Genomic DNA, 21,713 nt, shown 5'->3' on the forward strand with positions numbered 1-21,713 from the left:
CCAGTCGTAAACTGAGCCTGGGCATATGTCTTTTTGGCTTTTGGCTGCGTTTGGAACTTTTTTGTCTCGCGAGCAAGGTTACGAAGCTCTGTTTGAAGTTCACGAAAACTTAGGAGTCTAGGCATCATTGGAGCCAGCCTGTTATAAACTTCCTCATCATTTAATCCTCTCATAAACTGACGAGTCAGTTTGCTATCTCGATCTGGGAAAGGACGGCCTTCATACTGTGCCCCTTCCACTGAACGTAAGGTTGCCTCAAAGCAATGGCGTATGAACATGCAGATTCACCAGTGCACTGGTATCTCTCATAAAAATCAGCTAATGGGTCAAGCGATGTCTGCATATCACTATACTCGGCTCGTAGTTCTTCAAAAGCTCTGCTGGTATTCTGCTCATTGGGAGAGAGATTCAGAACTAGCCTTCTGGCTTCGCCACTCAGATGTCGCACCACTGTGGCAAAACCCAGATTTTCAGTCATCCCTCCTGCATCAATAAGATACTGCATGTCCCGTATCCAGTCTTCAATAAGAATCCTGCAATCTGGACCACCACTGAATATTTGCACATTACGTACCTGGTTTGTCTGAGTAAAACCGGGTTTTATCAAGGGATTTGGTTGTTGGGCATACATTTGTGAACCACGATACACTGGCACAGTCATAGGAACATGCACGGGAGTTAAGGAAGTTGACACAATGCCACAGTTCGAATGTAATGTGTGCTGTTGATCATTGTAATTTTTGTTCACATTAATTTGGTCTATTTCGAGAAAAGCTGGTATCCGTCAAGACAGTCGTTACTGCTGGGAGAAATGGGTCAGGTGGTGTTGAGTACATGGTATTTGGTACACCATGGCATGAGGACTGAGGAGCCGGAATCCCTATTGGATGGCCAGTCAAATTAGCTTGTGGTGTAACAACCTTTGATTCAGAAAAATTCAGACAATCTGGGGAAATGTACATATTGGGATAATAAGGAATGTTGGCTTTAGGTGGCATAGATGATGCTTGGGGTGGGTGTGGGTCATTTGGGAAAGGGGCCTGGTCAGGTGTCGTTCCGCTAGCCATATTTGGTGAAGCATGACTGTTGGTGACCCGGTCATTCATGTTAGCTTGGAATTGGCCATTCGTCAAATTAGGCTGGTGCAGACTAACTGCAGACATATGCATGGTGGTTGGAAGTTTACTAGGGGCATTATCTGGGGCTTGTGGGTGAGCTGAGGCCTGATGTTCATAGGCTTTGGGACAGTTGCCAGACTGTTGCCAGTGAGGCACATTCTTTCGTTGTACTGCTAACTGCGATGACTTAGGCCTGACGGACTGTTCAATGTTAACATCTGGCTGGGACCCAATCCCTATAATCAAACTGACAGGCATACCTATTTGATTTTCTTGGATTTTGTCTTGCTTTGCTGGTAACCATGGGGTGGCCTGAAAGGGCTGTCTTAATGGTACTTGGAGACAGTGAGGTGGTCGATGAGGGGTGGTTTCAGGGAGCCCTTGCATTTCTCTTTCACTTCTTTGACTATTTAATACCCGTGCAGATCAGTGTGGACGTAGTGTACAATCCTAAATATATATTGTTTGCAAAATTATAATTAAATGAATTGCAATTTAGTAAGTGGATGCGTTTGTGTTTATCATGTGTTTTCTACTCAAAAAGAACTTTATCAACCTTTAAATCACACAGGATGAGAAAAGAAAAGAAAAATAAATAAAATAAACAATGAAATACAATTACCAATTTCAAGAGATTTAACTATATACTAAATACTATTTAAATACAGGACATTTTTTATTTATTATTTTTTTTTTTTTACTAATTATTCGAAAGCTTACTTCCATTGACATAGAAAACCAACAATCCGGGTCACGGCACCAAAGATGTAACCCTCTTCGCCGGTGTGCTCCCCCAATTGTCTCTGCGTTGTGTTTGAATGAAGGATGAACGAGGAGGACACCACGATTGTTGAGTCAAACAGAGCAGCTTTCTTTAATTAGGCTTCTTTATCCAACTCAGTCACTTTCACAGCAGAACCAACACTGACACCGCCTTTTCACAAAGGAAATAGAACTGGGGGAAACAGCTCCACCCTTGCGAATAAAGGTTTAATCCACTAATAACAAAGAACACACAGCTCCCTCCAAAGGCAGGAAGAGCAAATTACACTATCCCTACATCTATATTAATAAAATCCGTTACAAAGTACAATATGTACTCAAAAAACTAAAATATGCCAAATCAGAACTATTAATTTTTTCATACTTATTCCATATCTCTTTTTTGGGGGGGAAATATTATCATATTCATAAGCATAATTTCATGAATAACCATTAAAAGTGGAATAAGGAGAAAAAACATTAAAGTAAAAATTGTGTTATGGACAAAAAAGTTTTGACGAAAATGAGTTTTTTTTTCGAAAATGTTATTATAAATATATGAATTTGCATTTTCATAAGGAAAATTCATGAAAAACTGTTACAAAGTACAATGCGTAAACAAAAAACAAATTTTACATGCCATCATGAATTTTCATATTCATAAGCCTAATTAAATTAGAAACCGTTAAAAAGTGGAATAATAGGATAGATTACCAAATCCCCAAAACAGATATTTTTCAAATTATTCCACTTATGTAATTTTTTTCAGTCTTAAGTGAGACAGTGGAAAATTCGCTGGGAACTTTCTGATGTTGAAGATAATCTTCGTCTTCCGGGGGTGCTAAAGGGGCAGATTTCTTATCTGTTTTCTTTGTTATCAGGGACCCCTTCTCCATTGGATCCTTTGAGAAAGGTTTGGGAAAGGGATATGGGCCAGTAATTTACTGATGACGAATGGCTGATACGAGAGGAGGTGTTTCATAAATCAATCTCAAGCTCTGTGCATGAACAAAACTTCAAATTTGCACAAAATGTACCCGAATGTAGCTCGTATGTGTTTTAAATGCAAATCTGAAATAGGAACTTTGATGCATTTATTTTGGGACTGTAAGAACATCAACGTTTTTGGCAGGAGGTACATGATATGGTTCAGCAGACGCTGGATAGACAATTTACTTTGTCTCCAACTATTTATTTACTAAACTGCAAAACATTATTGCTGAGTCACAGTCTTTGTTAAATATAATTACTTATCTGGCAAAGAAATGCATACTTATTCTCTGGCCAAAGGTACCAACTTTAAAGATGTGTTTAGCACAAATGGCTACTCGTCTCCCTTTGGAAAAAATTACGTACGACTTACAGAATAAATCCGATGTATTCTGGCGGATATGGGGCCCTTTGTGGGATTTACTTACTCTGTCCATAATAACAACATGACTCCTGTGACATAGTTTCCTGTGATTGACTTGTTTGCCGCGAGTTCCGTGTTTGTATTTCTCTCTGCGTTTTCACATTTTACTATCTACCTATCCATCTAGCCCTTGTTTCTCTTTTAATAATATTAAATTGTTTTTGTCTTCCTGACTTGTGCCTGTATTCAGTTATCTCTAGTGTTGTCTATATTCATTGCCTCTCACTCATATCTCTGTATCTTAACTCTGTTCGTGATTATGAGCACTATGCCGGCTGTGTGTGTCTGACTTTGACCGCAGGACTCTTTCGAGTTCCAAACGGTGCCGTTGGAGATGGAGGCTTTGGAGAAACAAATTCGCTAGCTGCATGCAAAGCATGCCCAGCTGCGATAGCGAAAAGCACTCGCACTGGTCCCAGGTAAATTCTCGGGTTGAATCTAAAGCTCCCAGCACCTCAACTCCGCGTGTTTCTCTGCCCAGGCCCAGCGCACCTACAACGCGGCCCGCCCAGGTATCGTTCACTCCGGCACCGGTGCACCACGGACTTTTACAGTGCCTCTCTTAATGTTAGTCAGAAATTAGGATTCAGCTTTAAATCAATTTGAAGTGCTCGTTCTTAAAATTGTACTTTCAGACATACAAAGGAAATTCGCTCAGGTCACCGTTTACAGACCCCCAGGGCCCTATGCTGATTTTCTTCGAGTTTGCTTGTTTTCTTTCGGACCTCTTGATCGAATTTGAATAAAGTGCTGCTTGTAGGAGAGTTTAATATTCATGTAGATGATGCAAACGATGCTCTAGGATTATCATTTGTCGACTTATTAAACTCTTTTGGGGTTAAACAAAACGTCACCAGACCAACTCACCGTTTTAACCACATACTAGACCAGGGGTGGCCAACCAGTCAGAGACCGAGAGCCACATTTTTTCACTGTGTTACCGCAAAGAGCCACATCATACACATGAACATCACCCATCCCTTTCTCTAACACACGCACGCGCACACACACCTCCGCTCAGCCAGATTTATTGTAAATGTCACACACCAACATAATGACAATAATTGACTCCTACAGTTTTAAGACCACAGGACAGTCATTTTCAACAATGAACATTATGTGCACTGTCCCACACACACAAACTCTTAGTTTAACCAAGTCCACAAACAAAAATATAATAAATTACAATAGCGTTTTTCTTTTGCTATGCATGTTACTTAGTGGGAAAAACTAAACTAACTACAAATCGCGGATCTGAAAAATGTGTTCCATCACAGTTTAGTAGTGATGACTTTAAGAATTTCTTCACTGGAAAAATAGATAACAATAGAAAAACAATTGTGGCCGTTCAACCTCTGAGACCATCTCCTGAGACGGTGTTACTTTTAACTTCACAACTCCACTGTTTTACATGTATAGGACAGGATGTTATTATCAACGCTAAATCAACAACGTCAGTTAGATCCAATTCCAACAAATCTAATAAAGGAAGTGTTTTATACAGCTGGTGAGCCTCTTCTGACTATTATTAACTCCTCATCATCATTAGGTCACGTCCCTAAATCTCTCAAGCTAGAAGTTATTAAGCCCCTCATTAAAAAAACCTAATCTGGATCCAAACTATTGAATTACAGACCAATTTCAAATCTGCCATTTATGTCTAAGATTTTATAAAAGATTGTCGCTGCCCAGTTATGTTCCCACTTGCAAGAGACAAATATCTTTGAAGAATTTCAGTCAGCTTTTAGTCTCCATCATAGCCCAAAAACTAGTATACAGTAGCACCAGCAACGCAACCTGCATTTAGACGGATGTTCTGAGTTCAACAGTAAAAGACCTGGGAGTTATTTTAGACAGCAACTTATCTTTTAAAAACTATATCAACCAAGTTACAAAAACAGCCTTCTTTCACCTTAGAAATATTTCCAAGCTAAGAAATATGTTGTCGTTTATGACCTCCAGAATCGACTATTGTAATGCATTAGTAGGTGGATGTTCTGCATCATTAATAAACAAGCTTTAGTTAGTTCAGAATGTGGCAGCAAGAGTTCCCACTAGGTCAAGAAAATATGACCACATAACCCCAATCTTATCGTCCGTACATTGGCTTCCGGTTAAGTTTCGAATAGACTACAAACTACTGCTACTCACTTATAAAGCACTAAAAGCTCCCATGTATCTCTCCAGTCTTTTAACACGCTACAATCCGTCACGGTCCCTGAGATCTCAAAACTCTGGGCTTCTAGCAGTTCCTAGAATACCAAAGTCCACTAAAGGTGGTAGGGCATTTTCACATTTAGCTCCTAAACTCTGGAATAGTCTTCCTGACAGTGTTCGGGGCTCAGACACATTCTCCCAGTTTAAGTGCAGATTAAAAACATAAAGTCTACACATAACATCATAACCTTGTGCTCCAGAACATCTGCTCACATGCACATTATCAACTTGTGCTGTTGATATCATGAACAGCAGCTACGCTAATTCCTCTCCACTGCTTCTCTTTCTCTCCCCATCCCGAGGCTTCCTGAGGTTTGGCCAGCTCCAGTCACCTGCAGGTGTGGAGTTTGACATTGGACCTCCTGGAGTGTTTAAAGGCTCTGGTATGGAGAAGCTGATGCTGGATCTGTGATGATCACAAATGTTGAGCTCATTAGCTCCTACTTTTATACATAAGACTGTAGAAAGGACATTTACTTATAATCTTATACTCGAGCACTCATGTTAGTTCTCACTCTCCAGTGTTCTGTATTGTTGAAAGATTTATGATCAAACTCTTGATGTCACCCAAATGAGGATGGGTTCCCCTTTTGAGCCTCTCAAGGTTTCTTCCTCATAACATCTAAGGGAGTTATTGCCACAGGTTTGCTCATCAGGGATAAATGCACACCATTTACCTTGAATGTTGATTTCTGTAAAGCTGCTTTGAGATAATGTCTGTTGTGAAAAGCGCTGTACAAATAAACTTGACTTGACTTAAGTTGCAGGCAAGACCCTATTCCTGATTTATTTTCTTCTTTTTTATGTTTTGTTTCGTTTACCTATTTGTAGTTGTTTCCATCCTGTTTTGATTTGCCTTTCCATGGTCACTTTCCCAAATTAGCATTATACTATTGTTATTAATATGTGTGTTGACTGATCGGCTCTGTTGTTATTTAGTTTTAGTGAAAAATAAATAAATAAAAAAAAAAAAAAAAAGGGGAATAAGGGGAAATAACGACATTTTAAAAAGTAATTTTTTTCATTAAAGAACTGTTAAAATTGCAAAAAGTGAAAGATGATAGTGACAATAGATTTGTTTAAAGAACAATACCTTTTTTTAAAGTTAGAGTTACTGTGAAAATATAAAATATAAGGTTCTTCACCACCACCGAGCCCTGTCTGACCTCTTCCCTGAACCTCACACTACACTCTTCCTCCTTAAGTTTCCACCATCTTATTCTAATTTCAGTCCTCACTCTCCTTGTCTTCTTCTTCGCCTCCAAAACCATCCTACAGACCACCACCCGATGCTGTCTAGCTACACTGTCCCCCGCCAACACCTTACAGTCTTCAATCTCCTTCAGGTTGCATCTCCTGCAAGAACATAGTCCACCTGTGTGCACATTCCTCCACTCTTATAAGTCACCCTATAATCCTCCTTTTTCTTAAAATAAGTGTTCACCACTGCCATTTCCATCCTTTTAGCAAAATCAGAAACTGATAGGGAAACAAACTCAGTTTCCCTATCAGAAACTCTCTTATAACTCTCTTGTGCTGTAGTAAATGAGCATCCTAGAAGCTGGAAATGCGATTCCGCAAGTCTAAGCCTCGCAGGACGAAAGGAAAACGATTTTTCGAACCATGTTATATTTGCACATATCGCGTGCACTCGACCACAATGTTTATGATGAGATAGGACATAAAAAATCATGTTTGCCTAAAATAGCACTTTTTTTTTACCTAAAACTTGATTATTATGAAAATATGAATTTTCATATTCATGATCAAATATTGATGAAAAACTTTAAAAAGGGAATATACCAGTTGTAGAAAGTCATAATTCATCAAAACCTTTTAATACCACGTTTGGCCAAGCCGTGTGTGTGTGTGTGCACTTGACCACAATGTTTTTACATGTTTATGATGAGATAGGACATAATAAATCATGTTTGCCTAAAATAGCACTTTTTTTTTACCTAAAACTTGATTATTATGAAAATATGAATTTTCAGATTCATGATCAAATATTTGATGAAAAACTGTAGAAAATCGAAAATCTTTTGTAGAAAGTCATAATTCATCAAAACCACTTGTTTGGCCAAGCAGTGTGTGTGTGCTGTAATGACTGAGCATCCCAGAAGCTGGAATTGCGATTCCGCAAGTCTCAGCCTCGCAGGTGGAAAAGAAAACGATTTTTCGAAACATGCACATATTTGCACATATCGCATGCACTTGACCACAATGTTTTTACATGTTTATGATGAGATAAAACATAATAAATCATGTTTGCCTAAAATAGCACTTTTTTCGTAAAAATATGATTATGAAAATATGAATTTTCATATTCATGATCAATATTTAAAGAAAAACGGACATATCAGTTGTAGAAAGTCATAATTCATCAAAACCTATCAATACCACATGTTTGGCCAAGCCGTGTGTGTGCACTTGACCACAATGTTTTTACATGTTTATGAGAGAGGACATATAAAAATCATGTTTGCCTAAAATAGCACTTTTTTACCTAAAATATTATTATGAAAATATGATTTTCATATTCATGGTCATATATTTGACGAAAACTGTAGAAAATGAACAAATCTTTTGTAGAAAGTCATAATTCATCAAAACCACTTGTTTGGCCAAGCAGTGTGTGTGTGCTGTAATGACTGAGCATCCCAGAAGCTGGAATTGCGATTCCGCAAGTCTCAGCCTCGCAGGTGGAAAAGAAAAACGATTTTTCGAAACATGCACATATTTGCACATATCGCATGCACTTGACCACAATGTTTTTACATGTTTATGATGAGATAAAACATAATAAATCATGTTTGCCTAAAATAGCACTTTTTTCGTAAAAATATGATTATGAAAATATGAATTTTCATATTCATGATCAATATTTAAAGAAAAACGGACATATCAGTTGTAGAAAGTCATAATTCATCAAAACCTATCAATACCACATGTTTGGCCAAGCCGTGTGTGTGCACTTGACCACAATGTTTTTACATGTTTATGAGAGAGGACATATAAAAATCATGTTTGCGTAAAATATCACTTTTTTACCTAAAAATATTATTATGAAAATATGATTTTTCATATTCATGGTCATATATTTGACGAAAAACTGTAGAAAATGAACAAATCATTTGTAGAAAGTCATAATTCATCAAAACCACTTGTTTGGGCAAGCCGTGTGTGTGTGCGCCGTAATGAATGAGCATCCTAGAGGCTGGAAATGCGATTCCGCAAGTCTCAGCCTCGCAGGACGAAAGAAAAACGATTTTTCGAACCATGTCATATTTGCACATATCGCGTGAACTCGACCACAATGTTTTTACATGTTTATGAGATAGGACATATAAAAATCATGTTTGCGTAAAATATCACTTTTTTACCTAAAAATATTATTATGAAAATATGATTTTTCATATTCACGATCAAATATTTGACGACCTGTAGAAAATGAACAAATCATTTGTAGAAAGTCATAATTCATCAAAACCACTTGTTTGGGCAAGCCGTGTGTGTGTGCTGTAATGAATGAGCATCCTAGAAGCTGGAAATGCGATTCCGCAAGACTCAGCCTCGCAGGACGAAAGGAAAACGAATTTTCGAACCATGTTATATTTGCACATATCGCGTGCACTCGACCACAATGTTTTTACATAATATTTTACAATATTCATGATCAAATATTGATGAAAAACTTTAAAAAGGGAACATAACAGTTGTAGAAGGTCATCAATACCTTTTAATACCACATGTTTGGCCAAGCCGTGTCTGTGTGTGCACTTGACCAATGTTTTTACATGTTTATGATGAGATAGGACATAATAAATCATGTTTGCCTAAAATATCACTTTTATCAGTTGTAGAAAGTCATAATTCATCAAAACCTATCAATACCACATGTTTGGCCAAGCCGTGTGTGTGTGTGCACTTGACCACAATGTTTTTACATGTTTATGATGAGATAGGACATAATAAATCTTGTTTGCCTAAAATATCACTTTTTTACCTAAAAATATTATTAGGAAAATATGATTTTTCATATTCATGATCAAATATTTGACGAACCCAGCCTTTAGGGGGGCACAAGCCAGTGCACTCTTAGTGCCGGTCCCAAGCCCGGGTAAATGGGGAGGGTTGCGTTAGGAAAGGCATCCAGCGTAAAACATGTGCCATATCAAATATGCGGATCACAAATGAGAATTTCATACCGGATCGGTCGAGGCCCGGGTTAACAACGACCGCCACAGGTATCGTTAGCCGACAGGGTACCGGTGGAAATTGGGCTACTGTTGGCCGAAGGAGGAGAAGGAGAGGAGGAAGACGTCTACATAGAAGGCAGGAAAAGGAGTAGTGTAGGAGAGTAGAGGTTTGGGTTGGTACTTTAAATGTTGGTACTATGATGGGTAAAGGGAGAGAGGTGCCAGTGCACTCTTAGTGCCGGTCCCAAGCCCGGGTAAATGGGGAGGGTTAAGTTAGGAAAGGCATCCAGCGTAAAACATGTGCCATATCAAATATGCGGATCACAAATGAGAATTTCATACCGGATCGGTCGAGGCCCGGGTTAACAACGACCGCCACAGGTATCGTTAGCCGACAGGGTACCGGTGGAAATTGGGCTACTGTTGGCCGAAGGAGGAGAAGGAGAGGAGGAAGACGTCTACATAGAAGGCAGGAAAAGGAGTAGTGTAGGAGAGTAGAGGTTTGGGTTGGTACTTTAAATGTTGGTACTATGATGGGTAAAGGGAGAGAGGTAGCTGATATGATGGAGAGGAGAAAGGTAGATATGCTGTGTGTTCAGGAGACCAAGTGGAAAGGGAGTAAGGCCAGGAACATTGGAGGTGGGTTTAAACTGTTTTATCATGGTGTGGATGGGAAAAGAAATGGTGTAGGGGTTATTCTGAAGGAAGAGTACAGTAAGAGTGTAGTAGAGGTGAAGAGAGTTTCTGATAGGGTGATGATCGTGAAGGTCGAAGTTGAAGGGATGATGATAAATGTCATCAGTGCCTATGCTCCACAAGTTGGCTGTTAGATGGAGGAAAAGGAAAGATTCTGGAGTGAATTAGATGAAGTGGTAGATGGTGTACCTAGGAAAGAACGATTGGTGATTGGGGCAGACTTTAATAGGCATGTAGGTGAATGGAACAGAGGTGATGAGGAGGTGATGGGTAGGTATGGTTTTAAGGAGAGGAATGTGGAAGGGCAGATGGTGGTAGATTTTGCTAAAAGGATGGAAATCGCAGTGGTGAACACGTATTTTAAGAAGAAGGAGGACCATAGGGTGACGTATAAGAGTGGAGGAAGGTGCACACAGGTGGACTATGTGCTATACAGGAGATGCAACCTGAAGGAGATTGGAGGTGTTGGCGGGGGACAGTGTAGCATCGGATGGTGGTCTGTAGGATGGTTTTGGAGGCGAAGAAGAAGAGGAGGAAAGTAAGGATTGAAAGAAGAATAAGATGGTGGAAACTGAAGGAGGAAGAGTGTAGTGTGAGATTCAGGGAAGAGGTCAGACAGGGGCTTGGTGGTGGTGAAGAGGTGCCGGGCGATTGGGCATCTACTGCAGGAGTGATGAGGGAGGCAGCTAGAAAAGTACTTGGTGTGCCACCTGGAAATAGAAAGCAAGACAAGGAGCTGTGGTGGTGGAGTGAGGAAGTGCAGGAGAGCATTAGGGAAAGAGGTTGGCAAAACAGAAGTGGGATCGACAGAGTGATGAGAAAAGTAGGCAGGAGTACAAGGAGATGCGGCAGCAGGTGAAAAGGGATGTGGCGAAAGCCAAAGAAAAGGCATATGAGGAGCTGTATAAGAGGTTGGACACTAAGGAAGGAGAAAAGGATTTATACCGATTGGCCAGGCAGAGGGACCGAGCTGGGAAGGATGTACTGCAAGTTAGAGCAATAAAGGATGGAGAGGAAATGTGTTGACTAGTGAGGAGAGTGTGTTGAGAAGGTGGAGGAGTATTTTGAGCAGCTGATGAATGAGGAAAATCACAGAGAGAGAAGGTTGGAGGATGTGGAGTTGGTAAAGCAGGATGTAGATAGGATTAGTAAGGAGGGAGTGAGAGCAGCGATTAAGAGGATGAAGAATGGAAAGTCGGTTGGACCAGATGACATACCGGTAGACGCGTGGAGATGTTTAGGGGAGCTGGCAGTGGAGTTTTTAACCAGATTGTTAAACAGGATTCTGGAAGGGGAGAGGATGCCTGAGGAATGGAGGAGGAGTGTGCTGGTACCGATCTTTAAGCATAAGGGAGATGTGCAGTCTTGATCAGTCACACCATGAAGTTATGGGAAAGAGTAGTGGAAGCCAGGCTGAGAGAAGAGGTGACCATCTGTGAGCAACAGTATGGTTTCATGCCGAGGACGAGCACCACAGATGCCCTATTTGCTTTGAGGATGTTGATGGAGAAGTATAGAGAAGGACAGAAGGAATTGCATTGTGTATTTGTGGATTTAGAGAAAGCGTACGACAGAGTGCCAAGAGAGGAGTTGTGGTATTGTATGAGGAAGTCAGGTGTGTCAGAGAAGTATGTGAGGGTGGTGCAGGACATGTATGAGGACAGTGTGACGGCAGTGAAGTGTGCAGTAGGTACGACAGACTGGTTCAGGGTGAAGGTTGGACTGCATCAAGGATCGGCCCTGAGCCCTTTCCTGTTTGCAGTAGTGATGGACAGGTTGACGGACGAGTTCAGACAGGAGTCTCCCTGGACTATGATGTTTGCAGATGATATTGTGATTTGTGGTGAGAGCAGAGAGCAGGTTGAGAAGAGCCTGGAGAGGTGGAGATGTGCGCTGGATAGAAGGGGAATGAAAGTCAGTAGGAGTAAGACAGAGTACATGTGTGTTAATAAGTGGGAGGGCAGTGGAGTGATGCGGTTGCAGGGAGAAGGTGGAGGATTTCAGGTACCTGGGGTCAACAGTGCAAAGTAATGGAGAGTGTGTTAGAGAAGTAAAAAAAGAGTGCAGGCAGGGTGAAGTGGGTGGAGAAGAGTGGCAGGAGTGATTTGTGATAGGAGGGTATCTGCAAGAATGAAAGGGAAAGTTTATAGGACTGTGGTGAGACCTGCGATGTTGTATGGATTAGAGACAGTGGCATTGAGTAAAAGACAGGAGGTGGAGCTGGAGGTAGCAGAGCTGAAGATGTTAAGGTTTTCGTTGGGAGTGACGAGGATGGACAAGATTAGAAATGAGTTTATTAGAGGGACAGCACATGTAGGATGTTTTGGTGACAAGGTGAGGGAGGCGAGATTGAGATGGTTTGGACATGTGCAGAGGAGGGACATGAATTATATTGGTAGAAGAATGCTGAAGATGGAGCCACCAGGTAAGAGGAAGGCCAAGGAGGAGGTTCTTGGATGTGGTGAGGGAAGACATGCAGGTAGTTGGTGTGAAAGAGGAAGATGTAGAGGACAGGGTGGTATGGAGACGGATGATCCGCTGTGGCGACCCCTAATGGGAGCAGCTGAAAGAAGAAGAAGAAGAGGATGATCAAATATTTGACGAAAAACTGTAGAAAACGAACAAATCATTTGTAGAAAGTCATAATTCATCAAAACCACATGTTTGGCCAAGTCGTGTGTGTGCTGTAATGAATGAGCATCCTAGAAGCTGGAAATGCGATTCCACAAGTCCCAGCTTCGCAGGACGTAAGGAAAACGATTATTCGAACCATATTATAATTGCACATATCGCGTGCACTCGACCACAATGTTTTTACATGTTTATGATGAGATAGGACATACTAAATCATGTTTGCCTAAAATAGCACTTTTTCGTAAAAATATGATTATTATGAAAATATGAATTTTCATATTCATGATCAATATTTAAAGAAAAACGGACATATCAGTTGTAGAAAGTCATAATTCATCAAAAGCACATTTTTGGCCAAGCCGTGTGTGTGCACTTGACCACAATGTTTTTACATGTTTTTGACGAGATAGGACATAATACATCATGTTTGTTTTAAATAGCACTTTTTGTCGTAAAAATATGATATTATGAAAATATGAATTTTCATCTTCATGATCAAGTTTTGGTGAAAAACTGTAAAAAGTAAACATGTCAGTTGTAGAAAGTCATAATTCATCAAAAACCTATCAACACCACATGTTTGGCCAAGTCGTGTGTGTGCTGTAATGAATGAGCATCCTAGAAGCTGGAAATGCGATTCCACAAGTCCCAGCTACGCAGGACGTAAGGAAAACGATTATTCGAACCATATTATAATTGCACATATCGCGTGCACTCAAACACAATGTTTTTACATGTTTATGATGAGATAGGACATGTTTGCCTAAAATAGCACTTTTTTCGTAAAAATGTGATAGATATTATGAAAATAAGAATTTTCATATCCATGATGAAATATTGATGAAAAACTTTAAAAAGGGAACATGACAGTTGTAGAAGGTCCTAATTCTTCAAAACCTTTTATACCACATGTTTGGCCAAGCCGTGTGTGTGTGTGTGTGCGCACTTGACCACAAAGTTTTTACATGGTTATGATGAGATAGGACATAATAAATCATGTTTGCCTAAAATATCACTTTTTTACCTAAAAATATTATGAAAATATGATTTTTCATATTCATGATCAAATATTTGAGGAAAAACTGTAGAAAATGAACAAATCATTTGTAGAAAGTCATAATTAATCAAAACCACATGTTTGGCCAAGCCGTGTGTGTGTGCTGTAATGAATGAGCAACCTAGAAGCTGGAAATGCGATTCCTCAAGTCTCAGCCTCGCAGGACGAAAGGAAAACGATTTTTCGATCTATGTTATATTTGCACATATCGCGTGCACTCGACCACAATGTCTTTACATAATATTTTACAATATTCATGATCAAATATTGATGAAAAACTTTAAAAAGGATACATAACAGTTGTAGAAGGTCATAATTCATCAAAACCTTTTAATACCACATGTTTGGCCAAGCCGTGTGTGTGTGTGTGTGTGCATTTGACCACAATGTTTTTACATGGTTATGATGAGATAGGACATAATAAATCATAATAAATTTATGTTATAATAAATCATAGATATTCTGTGTGTTCAGGAGGCCAAGTGGAAAGGGAGTAAAGGCCAGGAACATTGGAGGTGGGTTTAAACTGTTTTATCATGGTGTGGATCGGAAAAGAAATGGTGTAGGGGTGATTCTGAAGGAAGAGTACAGTAAGAGTGTAGTAGAGGTGAAGAGAGTTTCTGATAGGGTGATGATCGTGAAGGTGGAAGTTGAAGGGATGATGATAAATGTCATCAGTGCCTATGCTCCACAAGTTGGCTGTTAGAAGGAGGAAAAGGAAAGATTCTGGAGTGAATTAGATGACGTGGTAGATGGTGTACCTAGGAAAGAACGAATGGTGATTGGGGCAGACTTTAATGGGCATGTAGGTGAAGGGAACCGAGGTGATGAGGAGGTGATGGGTAGGTATGGTTTTAAGGAGAGGAATGTGGAAGGGCAGATGGTGGTAGATTTTGCTAAAAGGATGGAAATTGCAGTGGTGAACACGTATTTTAAGAAGAAGGAGGACCATAGGGTGACGTATAAGAGTGGAGGAAGGTGCACACAGGTGGACTATGTGCTATGCAGGAGATGCAACCTGAAGGAGATTGGAGACTGTAAGGTGTTGGCGGGGGACAGTGTAGCTAGACAGCATCGGATGGTGGTCTGTAGGATGGTTTTGGAGGCGAAGAAGAAGAGGAGGAAAGTAAGGATTGAAAGAAGAATAAGATGGTGGAAACTGAAGGAGGAAGAGTGTAGTGTGAGGTTCAGGGAAGAGGTCAGACAGGGGCTTGGTGGTGGTGAAGAGGTGCCGGGTGATTGGGCATCTACTGCAGGAGTGATGAGGGAGGCAGCTAGAAAAGTACTTGGTGTGCCATCTGGAAATAGAAAGCAAGACAAGGAGATGTGGTGGTGGAATGAGGAAGTGCAGGAGAGCATTAGGGAAAGAGGTTGGCAAAACAGAAGTGGGATCGACAGAGTGATGAGAAAAGTAGGCAGGAGTACAAGGAGATGCGGCAGCAGGTAAAAAGGGATGTGGCGAAAGCCAAGGAAAAGGCATATGAGGAGCTGTATAAGAGGTTGGACACTAAGGAAGGAGAAAAGGATTTATACCGATTGGCCAGGCAGAGGGACCGAGCTGGGAAGGATGTACTGCAAGTTAGAGCAATAAAGGATGGAGAGGAAATGTGTTGACTAGTGAGGAGAGTGTGTTGAGAAGGTGGAGGGAGTATTTTGAGCAGCTGATGAATGAGGAAAATCACAGAGAGAGAAGGTTGGAGGATGTGGAGTTGGTGAAGCAGGATGTAGATAGGATTAGTAAGGAGGAAGTGAGAGCAGCGATTAAGAGGATGAAGAATGGAAAGTCGGTTGGACCAGATGACATACCGGTAGAAGCGTGGAGATGTTTAGGGAGATGGCAGTGGAGTTTTAACCAGATTGTTTAACAGGATTCTGGAAGGGGAGAGGATGCCTGAGGAATGGAGGAGGAGTGTGCTGGTACCGATCTTTAAGCATAAGGGAGATGTGCAGTCTTGCAGTAACTACAGGGGAATTAAGTTGATCAGTCACACCATGAAGTTATGGGAAAGAGTAGTGGAAGCCAGGCTGAGAGAAGAGGTGACCATCTGTGAGCAACAGTATGGTTTCATGCCGAGGAAGAGCACCACAGATGCCTTATTTGCTTTGAGGATGTTGATGGAGAAGTATAGAGAAGGACAGAAGGAATTGCATTGTGTATTTGTGGATTTAGAGAAAGCGTACGACAGAGTGCCAAGAGAGGAGTTGTGGTATTGTATGAGGAAGTCAGGTGTGTCAGAGAAGTATGTGAGGGTGGTGCAGGACATGTATGAGGACAGTGTGACGGCAGTGAAGTGTTCAGTAGGTACGACAGACTGGTTCAGGGTGAAGGTTGGACTGCATCAAGGATCGGCCCTGAGCCCTTTCCTGTTTGCAGTGGTGATGGACAGGTTGACGGACGAGGTCAGACAGGAGTATCTCTGGACTATGATGTTTGCAGATGATATTGTGATTTGTGGTGAGTGCAGAGAGCAGGTTGAGAAGAGCCTGGAGAGGTGGAGATGTGCGCTGGAGAGAAGGGGAATGAAAGTCAGTAGGAGTAAGACAGAGTACATGTGTGTGAATAAGTGGGAGGGCAGTGGAGTGATGCGGTTGCAGGGAGAAGAGGTGGAGAAGGTGGAGGAGTTCAGGTACCTGGGGTCAACAGTGCAAAGTAATGGAGAGTGTGTTAGAGAAGTAAAGAAAAGAGTGCAGGCAGGGTGGAGTGGGTGGAGAAGAGTGACAGGAGTGATTTGTGATAGTAGGGTATCTGCAAGAATGAAAGGGAAAGTTTATAGGACTGTGGTGAGACTTGCGATGTTGTATGGATTAGAGACAGTGGCATTGAGTAAAAGACAGGAGGTGGAGCTGGAGGTAGCAGAGCTGAAGATGTTAAGGTTTTCGTTGGGAGTGACGAGGATGGACAAGATTAGAAATGAGTTTATTAGAGGACAGCACATGTAGGATGTTTTGGTGACAAGGTGAGGGAGGCGAGATTGAGATGGTTTGGACATGTGCAGAGGAGGGACATGAATTATATTGGTAGAAGAATGCTGAAGATGGAGCCACCAGGTAGGAGGAAAAGAGGAAGGCCAAGGAGGAGGTTCATGGATGTGGTGAGGGAAGACATGCAGGTAGTTGGTGTGAAAGAGGCAGATGTAGAGGACAGGGTGGTATGGAGACGGATGATCTGCTGTGGCGACCCCTAATGGGAGCAGCTGAAAGAAGAAGAAGAAGAGGATGATCAAATATTTGACGAAAAACTGTAGAAAATGAACAAATCATTTGTAGAAAGTCATAATTCATCAAAACCACATGTTTGGCCAAGCCGTGTGTGTGTGCTGTAATGAATGAGCATCCTAGAAGCGGGAAATGCGATTCCGCAAGTCTCAGCCTCACAGGACGAAAGGAAAACGATTTTTCGAACCATGTTATATTTGCACATATCGCGTGCACTCGACCACAATGTTTATGATGAGATAGGACATAATAAATCATGTTTGCCTAAAATAGCACTTTTTTTGTAAAAATGTGATAGATATTATGAAAATATGAATTTTGATATTCATGATCAAATATTGATGAAAAACTTTAAAAAGGGAATATAACAGTTGTGGAAGGTCATTGTTAAGAAGTTTTCCTGTCTAGCTCGAAGGACCATATAAGGATTCTCACTAACTGGTATGCGCTGATCAGTGGATTGTACTCGCCCCAGCGCGTCAGTAAAAACACGATACAGGATTCAGAACACTTTACTTTACTGAGTATAGAATTGATTGCATATGAGGTGATTCTTGCTGTCTTCTGCTAGCTTCTGTTCGGTAGGTTGCGTGATGCAGACTGCCTCCTGCAGCTCCGTGTTCTGGTCTTTTATACTCTTGGTGGAGGACGGTGTACTGTGATGTCACAGATAGCTTGTCATTGCTTAGTAAGCTGTATATCTGCCTCTAGTGGTGAAGCATGGAATTACAACTAAATAGGAATCCTTTCTAACACTGCCGCCCCCAAATATGCATAGCATATTTGCTTCTAAATCTTAGCTAAAAGTCTGCCGATTTGATCTTGGTGTCGTCTTCAACTGCTATCTCTGGTAGATTAATGAGTCGGGTAACTGGCCGTGTGTATAATCGACCTTTAACGTTGACCTCTGCAGACCTAACTTGTCCATCTGCTCCAGGGAATGTCTTTGACACTCTCCCGATCAACCAAAGGGCTCGTGGTAACTGAGGATCAACGATCATGACGACAGACCCAACTGTAAGAATTTTAGTTTCTCCATACCATTTGTGGCGTAGCTGGAGATTGGGTAAGTAGTGTCTCACGAAGCTTGACCAAAAGTGATCAGTGAGAACTTGACTTTGTCTCCATCTACGTCGTCCTATGAGTTCATCGGCAGGGTATATCACTTGAGGTAAAGAGCTGTCTAGCCGCCCCATGAGCAGAAGATTTGGGGTGATTGGGTCTAAATCTGCTACATTGGAGGAGACATAACCTAAAGGTTTGCTATTAAGGATTCCTTCTATTTCAATAAGTACTGTTTGAAGAACTTCTTCTGTTACTGTTTGCGCACCTACTACTGTACGGAGGGCATTTTTAAGAGATCGGATCTCCCTTTCCCAGCTGCCACCAAAGTGAGGGGCATTAGGTGGGTTAAATCGGAATTCGATCTTCTGTTTGGCAAGATGCCGTTGAAGTTCTTGGCTGCAATTCTTTAAAGCATCTTTTAACTCTCTCTGTCCACCCTGGAAGTTAGTGCCTTGGTCAGATATCAGTTCTGAGGGGGTGCCTCTACGTGCTATAAATCTCCTCAGAGCCATGAGGAAAGAATCTGTGTCTATAGCTGTGAGAAGCTCAATGTGTACACATCGAGTTGTAAGACACTTAAAGATTATTCCCCATCTTTTCTCTAAACGCCTGCCTATTTTGGTTTGGAAAGGTCCAAAACAATCCATACCAGTACTATAAAAGGGTGGTTTATGAAGTCTCAAGCGTGCTGGAGGAAGATCAGCCATCTTAGGGTTCTCAGGTTTAGCCTTCCACTTACGACACTCCATACAGTTATGTTGGGATTTTCGAATTGCTTCACGACCTCTAAGTATCCAGACACTTCTCCTCATTTCAGCAAATACTCGTTCTGGTCCTGGGTGACATAGCTTACTATCATAGTCTTGAATGAGTAATTTGGTGGCTTGATGATGAGGGTCTAGGACAATAGGGTGAACTGTTTGGAGTTCTAAGCCTTCAGCACGACGTAGGCGTCCTCCTACCCGTATAAGCTGACTGGCTTTATCGAGTTCTGGGGCTAAAGTGAGTAATCTACTTGTAGGGGATACGGGCTTACCAGAGCTTAGTTGCTCGTATTCTTCTGGGAAACTATCTTGTTGAATATTGCGGAAGAGGAGATGTTCTGCTGTCACATAGTCCTTAGCTGTAGGTATACTAGATTGATCTAAGTCACTTGGGTGTTGTTGAACTATGGCTTCAACAAGATCTTTCCAAGAGTGGTACTTACTAGGGTCTAAGGGCTTTAATGTTTGGGTGACACCACAGAATATACTAGCTCTCCTTTCCACTTTATCTTCAGGGGTCTTAAGAGGTGGCAGGGTTGGCCACTCTGATTCTGCTTTAAGTAAAAAGGGTGGACCTAAACTCCACCTGTTAGGTGTAACAAGTTCTACTAAGCTACGCCCCTTTGTTAGATCATCGGCTGGGTTTCTGGCTGTATCTACATATCGCCAATCGTGTGACTCAGTTAGATCTTGGATTTCTGCTATTCTAGTGCCTACAAAAACTTTAAAACTGCAAGATTCAGATCTTAGCCATGAAAGAACTGTAGTTGAATCTGACCATAAGATCACTCGGCTGATCTTAAGAGTGAGTTCATTTTCAAGCAGCTTCGATAGTTGGGCACCGATTAGGGCTGCACATAGCTCTAGTCTAGGAATGGTTTGTTTACGTTTAGGGGCAATTTTGGATCTGCCAATCAGAAAAGCAAGCTGTATTCTACCTTCTTGATCTTCAGTTCTCAGGTATGCTACGGCACCGTATGCTTGCTCTGAAGCATCACAGAAGATATGAATTTGTTTTGTGGTATTGGGCCTATCCATATCTGGTGTAACATAACATCGGGGAAGTGTGACCTGAGAAAGAATGGGTAGTTCATTCTCCCATTCACACCAGGCTTTCACCAAATCTGTGGGCAACATGGGATCATCCCAACCCCTCTGTTTGTTCCACAACTGCTGAATTAGAATTTTGGCGCGGGTGGTGAATGGAAGGATGAATCCCAAGGGGTTGTATTGTCTTGATACTATCCTATAGATGTGTCGCATAGTGGGTGTGGTTTTAGGTGTTGGGCGGTGTTTGTAACCGAGTATATCTAAGTTATAATTCCATCTCAGTCCAAGAGTGGATTCATGGGGATCGGTCTTGTCATGTGATAACCAAAGCTCAATGCTATCTGAACGGGCCTCTTTGGGGAGATGATTAATGACTCTTGGGATATTACTTGCCCATTGTCTAATCTCAAATCCACCATTGGCAAGAAGGCCACATAACCCATCCACTACTTGCTTGGCATCATCTGCGGTCATTAAGCTTTTAAGACAATTGTCTACGTAAAAATTCCTTTCTACTGTCGATCGGAGAATATCGTTAGGTTGAGTGTTATCGAGAACATGGCGTTGCAAAGCATAGGTGGCACAACAGGGGCTACAAGTTGTGCCAAAGGGTAGTACTTGCCACTCATAAATACTGGGAAGGTTATTGGTTTGAAGGTCACGCCATACAAAGCGAAGGAGTGATTTGTCCTCAGGCAGTAGGCGGACCTGATGAAACATACCCTTAATATCGCCACTTATTGCTACAGAATGTTCCCTGAAGCGCAACAGCACTCCTAAGAGGGAAGGGCTAAGTGTAGGTCCAGCAAGGAGGTAATTATTCAGATTCTGGCCTACATGTTCAAAAGAACAGTTGAACACTACTCTATTCTTTCCATTATGTTGTACCATATGATGTGGAATAAACCATGACTCTTCTCCGGTGTTTACAGAGTCAGGTGTGAGTTTGACTACATAGCCGCACTTCTCTAGTTTCTTAATCTCTTCGTTATATGCTACTGCCTTTTCAGGATCCTTTGCCAACCGTCGCTCTATACTTCTTAAATTGGGCATAACGGAGTCCTTAGTTGTACAGAGTTGCGGCATATTAGCTTTCCTTAAAAGGGGGGTTGCATAACGATTCACCCATCTACCATCACTCTAGTTGTTCTAGTTTGTAATAAATCTATTGCCATTTGATCCTGCTTTGATCGTGTGACTAATTTCTCATTTCTGTGTGGAATGGTATCGCTTTGCCAGAGTCTCTACATTTCGGGAAAGTTCTTCCATTTGGGGAGTGATAGAGATATGTAAGCATTGTTGAGGCTGTATCTGCTGCTGCAGAAAGCGCGTTGGACCTTGAAGTGTCCAGCCTAATCTAGTTCTAATAGCTGCTGGACCTCCTGGGGGCCCTAGGCGTATAGGCTCAACAGGTGTTATAAGGTGGGGATGGTCTGCTCCTATCAAAAGGAGGGGTTGTACTTTATCTATGGGCTGTAAAGGAATGTCCTTTAGATGTTGGTATCTCTGCTGGAGTGTTGC

The 21,713-nt window shown here is 41.5% G+C and overlaps 1 protein-coding gene across 2 annotated transcripts; it reads right to left on the reverse strand.

Moving 5' to 3' along the window:
• Nucleotides 1-17,257: 17,257 nt before the first annotated feature.
• On the reverse strand, nucleotides 17,258-21,402 carry LOC124403155. 2 transcript variants are annotated; one of them, XR_006928847.1, is made up of 2 exons: nucleotides 17,830-20,361; nucleotides 17,258-17,291 (listed from the first exon to the last, which is right to left on the reverse strand). XR_006928847.1 is itself a non-coding variant. In XM_046876772.1 (2 exons), exons 1-2 carry the CDS (start codon nucleotides 21,365-21,367, stop codon nucleotides 18,114-18,116), a joined length of 1,671 nt encoding a protein of 556 aa, XP_046732728.1. In that variant the 5' UTR covers nucleotides 21,368-21,402; the 3' UTR covers nucleotides 17,815-18,113. The 2 variants fall into 2 exon arrangements, 1 of the variants encoding a protein (XP_046732728.1); XM_046876772.1 differs by lacking the exon at nucleotides 17,258-17,291 and adding an exon at nucleotides 21,356-21,402 and having other exon boundaries at nucleotides 17,815-19,772.
• Between the last annotated feature and the right edge of the window lie 311 nt (nucleotides 21,403-21,713).

This window comes from Silurus meridionalis, chromosome 20, assembly GCF_014805685.1.
Source record: "Silurus meridionalis isolate SWU-2019-XX chromosome 20, ASM1480568v1, whole genome shotgun sequence".
Taxonomy (NCBI): domain Eukaryota; kingdom Metazoa; phylum Chordata; class Actinopteri; order Siluriformes; family Siluridae; genus Silurus; species Silurus meridionalis.